The sequence below is a fragment of the Cyrtonyx montezumae genome, unplaced genomic scaffold (genome assembly GCF_038088225.1).
Source record: "Cyrtonyx montezumae isolate F1298 unplaced genomic scaffold, pur_monq_1.0 scaffold_181, whole genome shotgun sequence".
In the NCBI taxonomy this organism is placed as follows: Eukaryota; Metazoa; Chordata; class Aves; order Galliformes; family Odontophoridae; genus Cyrtonyx; species Cyrtonyx montezumae.
In genome coordinates, this window is record NW_027071916.1 from 1 (window position 1) to 11,661 (window position 11,661).

At 65.7% G+C, this 11,661-nt stretch overlaps 1 protein-coding gene across 1 annotated transcript; it reads right to left on the minus strand.

Annotated features, from left to right (window-relative positions):
- Positions 1-1,206: 1,206 nt before the first annotated feature.
- LOC136047788 (acetylcholinesterase-like) lies at positions 1,207-10,631 on the minus strand. Its single transcript, XM_065735080.1, is given in 16 exon segments — positions 1,207-1,287; positions 1,289-1,309; positions 1,311-1,327; positions 6,093-6,259; positions 7,894-7,945; positions 7,948-8,023; positions 8,025-8,084; positions 8,086-8,172; positions 8,174-8,275; positions 8,277-8,932; positions 9,324-9,579; positions 9,581-9,742; positions 9,745-9,813; positions 9,815-10,035; positions 10,038-10,262; positions 10,265-10,631. Coding segments are annotated over 16 exon segments (2,619 nt in total).
- Between the last annotated feature and the right edge of the window lie 1,030 nt (positions 10,632-11,661).

Below are 11,661 nucleotides of genomic sequence, written 5' to 3' on the forward strand. Positions count from 1 at the left end.
GGGGTACAGTCCACAGCTCCAGGTGTTATTGGGGTACGGTGCTATTGGGGTACAGTCACAGCTCCGGGTGTTATTGGGGTACAGTGATATTGGGGTGCAGTGTTATCGGGGTACAGTCACAGCTCTGGGAGATATTGGGGTACGGTGTTATTGGGTTACAGTGTTACTGGGGTACGGTGCTGTTGGGGTACAGTCACAGCTCCGGGTGTTTATTGGGGTACAGTGTTATTGGGGTACAGTCACAGCTCTGGGAGATATTGGGGTACAGTGTTATTGAGGTACAGTGTTATTGGGGTACAGTGCTATTGGGGTACAGTGTTATTGGGGTACAGTGCTATCGGGTACAGTCACAGCTCTGGGTGTTGCTGGGACAAACAGTCACAGCTCCGGGTGTGGGTGGCGGTGTAGGTGACAGCTCCGGGTGTGGGTGTAGGTGACACTGTCCGGGTGTTGGTGACGGTACGGGTGACACTGTCCGGGTGTTGGTGACAGTGTTGGTGATGGTGTGGGTGACACTGTCCGGGTGTGGGGGTCACAGCGTGGTGCATGGCTGTCCGGGTGTGGGTGACACTGTCTGGGTGTTGGTGACGGTGTAGGTGACACTGTCTGGGTGTGGGGTGACAATGTAGGTGACACTGTCCGGGTGTTGGTGATGGTGTGGGTGACACTGTCCGGGTGTTGGTGACGGTGACACTGTCCCGGGTGTTGGTCACAGCATGGCGCACAGCTGTCCGGGTGTGGGTGGACCACTGTCCAGGTGTTGGTGACGGTGTGGGTGACACTGTCCAGGTGTGGGTGACGGTGACACTGTCCAGGTATGGATGATGGTGACACTGTCCGGGTGTTGGTGACACTGTCCGGGTGTGGGTGATGGTGTGGGTGACACTGTCCGGGGTGTTGGTGACGGTGACACTGTCCCAGGTGTTGGTCACAGCGTGGCGCACGGCTGTCCGGGTGTGGGTGACACTGTCTGGGTGTTGGTGACACTGTCCCGGGTGTGGGTGGACGGTGTGGGTGACACTGTCCCGGGTGTTGGTGACACTGTCCAGGTGTGGGTGACGGTGACACTGTCCAGGTGTTGGTGACACTGTCCGGGTGTGGGTGACGGTGTGGATGACACTGTCCGGGTGTTGGTGACAGTGTTGGTGACGGTGTGGGGCGACACTGTGCGGGTGTTTGGTGACGGTGACACTGTGCGGGTGTTGGTCACAGCGTGGCGCACGGCTGCCGGCTGTAGTGCTCGAAGTGAGTCCTCCAGCGCCCCATATATGCGCTCCAGCGGTGGAAACTCCATCCGCCATTCGCGCTCCAGCGTCGTCCGCAGGACCTGAACCACCCCCCCGAAAAATGAGGGGTGGGGGACCCCGAAATTAGTGAGGGGGGACCCCGAAAGATGGGGAGGGTGGGAAGGGGTCTGTAGGGGGAGAGGGGCCCCAAAAAGCGGGGAGGTGGGACCCCAAAATAAGTGAGGGGGGACCCCGAAAGATGGGGGAGGGTGGGAAGGGGTCTGTAGGGGGAGGGGGGCCCCAAAAAGCGGGGAGGTGGGACCCCAAAGTGTGAGGGGGGAACCCCGAAAGATGGGGGAGGGTGGGAAGGGGTCTGTAGGGGGAGGGGGGCCCCAAAAAGCGGGGAGGTGGGACCCCAAAATGTGAGGGGGGACCCCAAAAAGGGAGGGGGGACCCCAAAGTGTGAGGGGGGACCCCGAAAGATGGGGGAGGGTGGGAAGGGGTCTGTAGGGGGAGGGGGGCCCCAAAAAATGGGGAGGTGGGACCCCAAAATAAGTGAGGGGGGACCCCGAAAGATGGGGGAGGGTAGGAAGGGGTCTGTAGGGGGAGGGTGGGCCCAAAAAAAGAGAAGGGGGACCCCAAAATGTGAGGGGGACCCCAAAAAGGGAGGGGGGGACCCCAAAGTGTGAGGGGGGAACCCTGAAAGATGGGGGAGGGTGGGAAGGGTCTGTAGGGGGAGGGGGACCCCAAAAAAAGAGAAGAGGGATCCCAAAATGTGAGGGGGGACCCCGAAAGATGGGGGAGGGTGGGAAGGGGTCTGTAGGGGGAGGGGGGCCCCAAAAAACGGGGAGGTGGGACCCCAAAGTGTGAGGGGGGAACCCCGAAAGATGGGGGAGGGTGGGAAGGGGTCTGTAGGTGGAGGGGGGCCCAAAAAAAGAGAAGGGGGACCCCAAAATGTGAGGGGGGACCCCAAAAAGGGAGGGGGGACCCCAAAGTGTGAGGGGGGAACCCTGAAAGATGGGGGAGGGGTGGGAAGGGGTCTGTAGGGGGAGGGGGGCCCCAAAAAACGGGGAGGTGGGACCCCAAAATAAGTGAGGGGGGACCCCGAAAGATGGGGGAGGGTGGGAAGGGGTCCTGTAGGGGGAGGGGGGCCCCAAAAAGCGGGGAGGTGGGACCCCAAAGTGTGAGGGGGAACCCCGAAAGATGGGGGAGGGTGGGAAGGGGTCTGTAGGGGGAGGGGGGCCCCAAAAAAGAGAAGAGGGATCCCAAAATGTGAGGGGGGACCCCAAAAAGGGAGGGGGGACCCAAAGTGTGAGAGGGGGACCCCGAAAGATGGGGAGGGTGGGAAGGGGTCTGTAGGGGGAGGGGACCCCAAAAAACGGGGAGGTGGGACCCCAAAATAAGTGAGGGGGGACCCCGAAAGATGGGGGGAGGGTGGGAAGGGGTCTGTAGGGGGAGGGGGGGCCCCAAAAAGCGGGGAGGTGGGACCCCAAAGTGTGAGGGGGGAACCCCGAAAGATGGGGGAGGGTGGGAAGGGGTCTGTAGGTGGAGGGGGGCCCCAAAAAAGAGAAGGGGGATCCCAAAATGTGAGGGGGGACCCCAAAAAGGGAGGGGGGACCCCAAAGTGTGAGAGGGGGGACCCCGAAAGATGGGGGAGGGTGGGAAGGGGTCTGTAGGGGAAGGGGGGGCCCCAAAAAGCGGGGAGGTGGACCCCAAAATAAGTGAGGGGGGACCCCGAAAGATGGGGGAGGGTGGGAAGGGGTCTGTAGGGGGAGGGGGGGCCCCAAAAAGCGGGGAGGTGGGACCCCAAAGTGTGAGGGGGGAACCCCGAAAGATGGGGGAGGGTGGGAAGGGGTCTGTAGGTGGAGGGGGACCCCAAAAAACGGGGAGGTGGGACCCCAAAATAAGTGAGGGGGGACCCCGAAAGATGGAGGCTGGGAAGGGGTCTGTAGGGGGAAGGGGGACCCCAAAAAACGGGGAGGTGGGACCCCAAATAAGTGAGGGGGTACCCCGAAAGATGGGGGAGGGTGGGAAGGGGTCTGTAGGGGAGGGGGGCCCCAAAAAGCGGGGAGGTGGGACCCCAAAATAAGTGAGGGGGGACCCCGAAAGATGGGGGAGGGTGGGAAGGGGTCTGTAGGGGGAGGGGGGCCCCAAAAAAAGAGAAGGGGGACCCCAAATGTGAGGGGAGACCCCAAAAGGGAGGGGGGACCCCAAAGTGTGAGGGGGGAACCCTGAAAGATGGGGGAGGGTGGGAAGGGGTCCTGTAGGGGGAGGGGGGCCCCAAAAAACGGGGAGGTGGGACCCCAAAATAAGTGAGGGGGGACCCCGAAAGATGGGGGAGGGTGGGAAGGGGTCTGTAGGGGAGGGGGGCCCCAAAAAGCGGGAGGTGGGACCCCAAAGTGTGAGGGGGGGAACCCCGAAAGATGGGGGAGGGGTGGGAAGGGGTCTGTAGTGGAGGGGGGCCCCAAAAAAGAGAAGGGGGATCCCAAAATGTGAGGGGGGACCCCAAAAAGGGAGGGGGGACCCCAAAGTGTGAGAGGGGGACCCCGAAAGATGGGGGAGGGTGGGAAGGGGTCTGTAGGGGAAGGGGGGCCCCAAAAAGCGGGGAGGTGGGACCCCCAAAATAAGTGAGGGGGGGACCCCGAAAGATGGGGGAGGGTGGGAAGGGGTCTGTAGGTGGAGGGGGGCCCCAAAAAAGAGAAGGGGGACCCCAAAATGTGAGGGAGGGAACCCCAAAAAGGGAGGGGGGGACCCTGAAAAGGGAGGAGGGAGACCCTATAAAATGAGGGGGGGGACCCCAAAAAGTGAAGGGGGACCCTAAAAAGGGAGGGACCCCGAAAAATAAACGCATCAGAAGGCGCAGATCTGGGACCCCATAGGACCCCACAGGACCCTATTATCCTCCTCCTGACCCCACAGGACCCCCTCCTGACCTCATAGGACCCCATAAGACCCCACAGGACCCCATAAACCCTCTCTTGACCCTATAGGACCCCCAGGACCCCACAGAACCCCCCATAGTGCCCCATCAGGACCCCATAGGAACCCATAAGACCCCATAGGACCCTCTTAACCCCCCTCTTGATCCATAAGGACCCCATAGGACCCCCTCTTGACCCCATAAGGACCCCATAGGACCCCCTCTTGGCCCCATAGGACCCTATTATCCCCCTCCAGACACCATAGGACCCCATAGGGCCCCATTATCCCCTCTTGACCCCACAGGACCCCCCAGGACCCTCCTGACACCCTCTTGGCCCCATAGGACCCCCTCTTGACCCCACAGGACCCCCCAGGACCCTCCTGACCCCCTTTTGGCCCCATAGGACCCCCTCTTGACCCCATAGGACCCCGTACCGGTGGCGTTGCGCAGCTTGAGCAGGAAGCGTGTCCAGAAGGCGCAGATCTGGGACCCCCATAGGACCCCCCAGGACCCTATTATCCCCCTCCTGACCCCATAGCAGTTCATAGGACCCCCCAGGACCCCATTATCCCCCTCCTGACCCCCCAGGACCCTCCTGACCCCCTCTTGGCCCCATAAGGACCCCATAGGACCCCGTACCGGTGGCGTTGAGCAGCTTGGGCAGGAAGCGCGTCCAGAAGGCGCAGATTTGGGACCCCATAGGACCCCATTATCCCCCTCCTGACCCCATTGGACCCACATAGGACCCCCTCCTGACCCCATAGGAGTTTATAGGACACCCCAGGACCCTATTATCCCCCTCCTGACCCCATAGGGCCCCATTATCCGCCTCCTGACCCCATAGGGCCCCATTATCCCCCTCCTGACCCCATAGGACCCTCCAGGACCCTCCTGACCCCCTCTTGGCCCCATAGGACCCCCTCTTGACCCCATAGGACCCTCCTGACCCCCTCTTAGCCCCATAGGACCCCCTCTTGACCCCATAGGACCCTCCTGACCCCCCTCTTGACCCCCATAGGACCCTCCTGACCCCCTCTTGGCCCCATAGGACCCCCCTTGACCCCATAAGGGACCCCATAGGACCCCCTCTTGACCCCATAGTACACCCCAGGACCCTCCTGACCCCCTCTTGGCCCCATAGGACCCCCTCTTGACCCCATAGGACCCTCCTGACCCCCTCTTGGCCCCATAGGACCCCATCTTGACCCCATAGGACCCCCTCTTGACCCCATAGGACCCTCCTGACCCCTCTTGGCCCCATAGGACCCCATCTTGACCCCATAGGACCCCCCTCTTGACCCATAGGACCCTCCTGACCCCCTCTTGGCCCCATAGGACCCCTCTTGACCCCATAAGGACCCCATAGGACCCTCCTGACCCCCTCTTGGCCCCATAGGACCCCTCTTGACCCCATAAGGACCCCATAGGACCCTCCTGACCCCCTCTTGGCCCCATAGGACCCCATCTTGACCCCATAGGACCCCCTCTTGACCCCATAGGACTCTCCTGACCCCCTCTTGGCCCCATAGGACCCCCCTTGACCCCATAAGGACCCCATAGGACCCCCTCTTGACCCCATAGGACACCCCAGGACCCTCCTGACCCCCTCTGGCCCCATAGGACCCCCTCTTGACCCCATAGGACCCCCCAGGACCCTATTATCCCCCTCCTGACCCCATAGGACTCCCCAGGACCCTCCTGACCCTCTTGGCCCCATAGACCCCCTCTTGACCCCATAGGACCCCCCAGGACCCTATTATCTCCCTCCTGACCCCATAGGACCCCCCAGGACCCTCCTGACCCCATAAGGGCCCCATAAGGACCCCATAGGACCCCCTCTTGGCCCCACAGGACCCCCCTTGACCCCATAAGGACCCCATAGGACCCCTCTTGGCCCCACAGGACCCCCCTTGACCCCATAAGGACCCCACAGGACCCCGTACCGGTGGCGTTGAGCAGCTTGGGCAGGAAGCGCGTCCAGAAGGCGCAGATTTGGGTTCGGAGGCCGTGCCCCACAGAAAGGGGTCGCGCGTTCAGGTGGGCGTAGCGCTGCCCCGATGGAGTATAGGGCGGCCACGCCGGGCCCCCCACTGCCCCCCCGTTGGGGTCCCTGCGGGGTCAGAGGTCAGGAGAGGGGTCGGGGGTCAGTCAGAAGTCAGTGGGGGGGGGTCAGTGGGGAAATGGGGGTGATGGGGTCAGTGGGGGTCAATGGGGACAACGGGGTCAGGGGGATTAATGCGTCACTGGGAAGCCTGGAAAAGGTCCCCCAATATCATCCTCCTCCTGCTCATCTCCCCTCCCCTCCCTCCCCCATCTCCTCCCCTCCCCCTCCTCTCCCCCCCCTCCCCCGCATTTCTCCCCCCCCTCCCCTCCCCCCTCACCGGTCCTGGCGAAGTTTCCCCCAGTATCTCATCATCCTCCTGCTCATCTCCCCCTCCCCTCCCCTCCCCCATCTCCTCCTCTCCCCTCCCCCTCCCCTCCCCCCCCATTTCTCCCCTCCCCTCCCCCCCCCCCATCTCCTCCCCTCCCCCACCCCCTCCCCTCCCCCTCACCCGGTCCTGGCGAAGTTCCCCCAGTATCTCATCATCCTCCTGCTCATCTCCCCCTCCCCTCCCCTCCCCATCTCCTCCTCTCCCCTCCCCCTCCCTCCCCCCCCATTTCTCCCCTCCCCTCCCCCCCCCCATCTCCTCCCCTCCCCCACCCCCTCCCCTCCCCCTCACCCGGTCCTGGCGAAGTTCCCCCAGTATCTCATCATCCCTCCTGCTCATCTCCCCCTCCCCTCCCCTCCCCTCCCCCCCGATTTCTCCCCTCCCCTCCCCCCCATTTCTCCCCTCCTCTCCCCTCCCCTGCCCCATCTCCTCCTCTCCCCTCCCCCTCCCCTCCCCCCCATTTCTCCCCTCCCCCCCACCCCACCCCTCCCCCCTCACCCGGTCCTGGCGAAGTTCCCCCAGTATCTCATCCTCCTCCTGCTCATCTCCCCCTCCCCTCCCCCATCTCCTCCTCTTCCCCTCCCCTCCCCTCCCCCCCCCCTCCCCTCCCCCCATTTCTCCCCCTCCCCCTCCCCTCCCCCCCCATTTCTCCCCTCCCCCCCCCAATTCCTGCCCCCCCTCACCCGGTCCTGGTGAAGTTCCCCCAGTATCTCATCCTCCTCCTGCTCATCTCCCCCTCCCCTCCCCCATCTCCTCCCCTCCCCTCCCCCCCATTTCTCCCCTCCCCCTCCCTCTCCCCTCCCCCCATTTCTCCCCTCCCCCACCCTCTCTCCCCCCCACCCCCCTCCCCCTCCCCCCCTCACCCGGTCCTGGCGAAGTTCCCCCAGTAATCTCATCCTCCTCCTGCTCATCTCCCCCTCCCCTCCTCCTCCCTCCCCTCCCCTCCCTCTCTCCTCCCCCATCCCCTCCCCCTCCCTCTCTCCCCCCCACCCCGTCCCCTCCGCCCTCACCCGCGTCCTGGCGAAGTTCCCCAGTATCTCATCATCCTCCTGCTCATCTCCCCCTCCCCTCCCCCATCTCCTCCTCTCCCCTCCCCCCTCCCCTCGCCCCCCATTTCTCCCCTCCCCTCCCCCCCCCACCCCCTCCCCTGCCCCCTCACCCGGTCCTGGCGAAGTTCCCCCCAGTATCTCATCCTCCTCCTGCTCATCTCCCCTCCCTCCCCTCCCTCCTCTCCCTCCCCTCCCCCATCTCCTCCTCTCCCCTCCCCCATTTCTCCCCTCCCTCCCCTCCCCCCATCCCCTCCCCTCCCCCTCACCCGGTCCTGGCGAAGTTCCCCCAGTATCTCATCATCCTCCTGCTCATCTCCCCTCCTCGGCCGTGTAATTCCTGCCGGGATCGAGGGGCATCCCGAACACGAACTCGATCTCGTAGCCGTGCGGGACCCCCCATCCAGGGGGGCCAGAGCAGCGTGGACGAGCGGTGGTCGAACAGGTAGGCGTACAACCGTGCCCCCCCGGCCCCCCCAGCGCTGAGCGAAGGCCATGAGGGGGCACACGACGTTGTGGTCCCCCACGATGTCGTCCAGGGCCTCGCGGGTTCTTCACGGGGTTGTCGGCGTCCAGCCAGTCCGTGTAGTGCAGCACCACGGCCTCGGCCGCCAGCTCGCTGGCGTGGGGGACCCCCATGCGGACCCCCCCCCAGGAACTGCTCCCTGCTGATCAGGCTCTCGTTGTCTTTGCCGAAACCCGGCACGCCGTACACGAGGAAGTACGAGCCTTCGTCCCGCACCGCGCCCAGCAGCACCTCCACCTCGCCGGGAACACCGCCGGGACCACCGGGACCACCGGGACCACCGCTGGGACCACCACCGGGAGCACTGGGACCACCACCGGGAGCACTGGACCACCACTGAGACTGCTGGGGACCACCACCGGGAGCACTGGGACCACCACTGAGACTGCTGGGACCACCACCGGGAGCACTGGGACCACCACTGAGACTATTGGGACCACCACTGGGAGCACTGGGACCACCGCCAGGAGCACTGGGACCACCGTTGGGACCACCACCAGAAGCACTGGGACCACCACTGGGACCACCTGGACCACCACTGGGACCACCACCGGGAGCACTGGGGACCACCACTGAGACTGCTGGGACCACCACTGGGAGCACTGGGACCACCACTGGGAGCACTGGGACCACCACTGAGACCGCTGGGACCACTGGGGCCACCACTGGGACCACCACCAGGAGCACTGGGACCACCACCAAGACCACTGGGACCACCACTGGGACCACCACTGAGACCACTGGGAGCACTGGGACCACCACTGGGACCACCACCGTGGGCACTGGGACCACCACCGGGACCACTGAGAGCCCCAGGACCCCCACCGGGGAGCACCGGGACACCCCCCCCACCCCCAATCCCCTCTTCCGACCCCCCCAGGACCCCCAACCACCCCCCCCAGGACCCCCCAACCAACCCCCCAATCCACCAGCCACCCCCCCAGGACCCCCGCAGCCACCCCCCCAATCCCACCAGCCACCCCCCCAGGACCCCCAGCCACCCCCCCACCCCCAATCCCCCCCCCCCCCCTCCCCCCGACTCCCCTCCCCCACCCCCCCCCCTCCGCCCCCCCTCCGCCCCCCCCTTCCCCCCCCCGTCCCCACGGCCACCGGCCGCCCCCCGTTCCCCCCACCCCCCCCCCACGCCCCTCCCCCCCCCTTCCCCTCCCCCACCCCGCCTCCCCCTCCCCCCCTCCCCCAACAACACCTCGGGGCTATCGGCCAAGAAGTCCCCGTCCACCACGGGCACGAAGGCGAAGCGGAACACGCTTGTGCTGCGGCGACACCACCGCCTCCCCCCGCAGCAGCTCGGCCGGATCCTTCCCCTCAAACATCCCAACAGCTCCGTGTCGTTTTCCGACCCGGCCCCACCCGAGACCGAGCACCCCACGGCCCTCCCCAGCATCACCGCCCTCCTCCGCCCCTCCGCCCGCCCCCACGGTGACCCACGGGCCGTTCGGGGAGCCGCTCTGCAGCACGGCGCGCCGGAACAACGGGCGGCTCCGTGGGGACAGCAGATGCAGCCCCACGGACGCCGCGCCGGCGCTCTCCCCGAACAGCGTCACCGTTTCGGGGTCCCCCCCCGAACCCCGCCACGTCTCTCCCTCACCCACTCCAGCGCCAAACGCTGATCCAACAGCCCCACGTTCCCCGGAGCGTCCGCCCCGTCCCGGCAGCGCCAAAAACCCCAACGAACCCACGCGGTAATTCATGGACACGACCACCGCCCCCTCGGCCGCCGCTAAGAAACGGCCGTCGTAAACGTCCAACGACACGGCGCCGCTGTAAAAGCCCCCCCCGTAGATCCACACGAGCACCGCGGCCCCGCGTGGGCGCCGCGCGGGGGTCCACACGTTGAGGTAGAGGCAGTCCTCGCTCATCTCCGGTTGGGGTTCCACATCTCCGAGCCCCCGAAGCCGGGGAACGTGGTGTCCATGGGTTGGTAGCACGCGAACGGCTGCGCGTCCGCCGCGCGGACCCCCGACCCACGGCCGACGGAGGGCCACGGGGGGCTGGAAGCGGAGGGGCCCAGGGGGGGCACGGCGTAGGGGATCCCCAAAAAGGCGGCGGCCGTCGTCCCCGGGGGTCCCGCGGGGACCAAAGTGCCGCGACGGCGCCGGTGCTCGTGGTCACCGTGGGGCCCAGGCGGCGGCGGTCGCCGTCCGGGGAGGTGTAGAGGTAGTCGTCCGAGGGGGGAGGGGCGGCGTGGGGGCGGCGTGGGGGGCGTCTCGGGGGGCGTCTCGGGGGGCGTGGGGGGCATTTCTGGAGCCGGGGGGGGCGTCTTGGGGGGCGCGGGGGGCGCGTTTGGGGCGTGGGGGGTGTCTTGGGGGGCGTGGGGGGCGTCTTGGGGGGCGTGGGGGGTATCTTGGGGGGCGTGGGGGGCGTCTTGGGGGGCGTGGGGGGCGGAGGAGGCGGCAGTTGTGGGCGGAGGAGGAGGAGGAGGAGGAGGAGGAGGAGGTGTGGGGCGCGGAGAGGCGGCATGGCGGGCGGGGGGGATCTGTGGGGGGAAGGAGAGGGGAGGGGTTATCTATGGGGCAGAGCCATCCCGGTGCCATCTATGGGGCGGATCTATGGGGCAGAGCCATCCCGGTGCCATCTATGGGGCGGATCTATGGGGCAGAGCCATTCTAGTGCCATCTATGGGACAGATCTGTGGGGCAGAGCCATTCTAGTGCCATCTATGGGACGGATCTGTGGGGCAGAACCATCCTGAGGGGGTCTATGGAGTGGATCTGTGGGGCAGAGCCATTCTAGTGCCATCTATGGGGCAGATCTGTGGGGCAGAGCCATCCTGGGGGGATCTATGGAGCGGATATGTGGGGGCAGAAGCCATCCCAGTGCCCCCTGTGGGGCGGATCTATGGGGCAGAGCCATTCTACTGCCATCTCTGGGGTGGATCTGTGGGGCAGATCTGTGGGGCAGAGCCATCCTGGGGGCAGATCTGTGGGTCCACAGCCCCCCCCCCATGCCCCCTCCCCCCCCAATCACCATCTATGGGGCAGAGCTCCCCCCTCCCCTCCCCCACCCCATAACCATCTATGGGGCAGAGCAGTGGGGCGCCCCCACGGTTGTGGGCGGAAGCGCCCCCCCCCCCCCCCCCGGCCCCACAACAGCTGTGGGGCAGCGCAGGTGGAAGGAGCCCGAAATAGCCCCAAAGAATCTCCAGAGCGGAAATTGGGGGCGGGGGACGGAATGGGGACACCCGGGGGGACATTCCAGCCCCATAGATCGGTCCCAGCCCCATAGATTGGCCCCATAGCATATCCCAGCCCCATAGATCGGTCCCAGCCCTGTAGATTTGTCCTGGCCCCATAGATGGGCCCCATAGTGAATCCCAGCCCCACAGATCGGTCCTGGCCCCATAGATGAACCCCATAGTGAATCCCAGCCCCATAGATCGGTCCTGGCCCCATAGATCGGCCCCTTAATGAATCCAGCCCCATAGATGGGCCCCCATAACAAATCCCAGCCCTATATATTGGCCCCATAGCAAACCCCAGCCCCACAGATC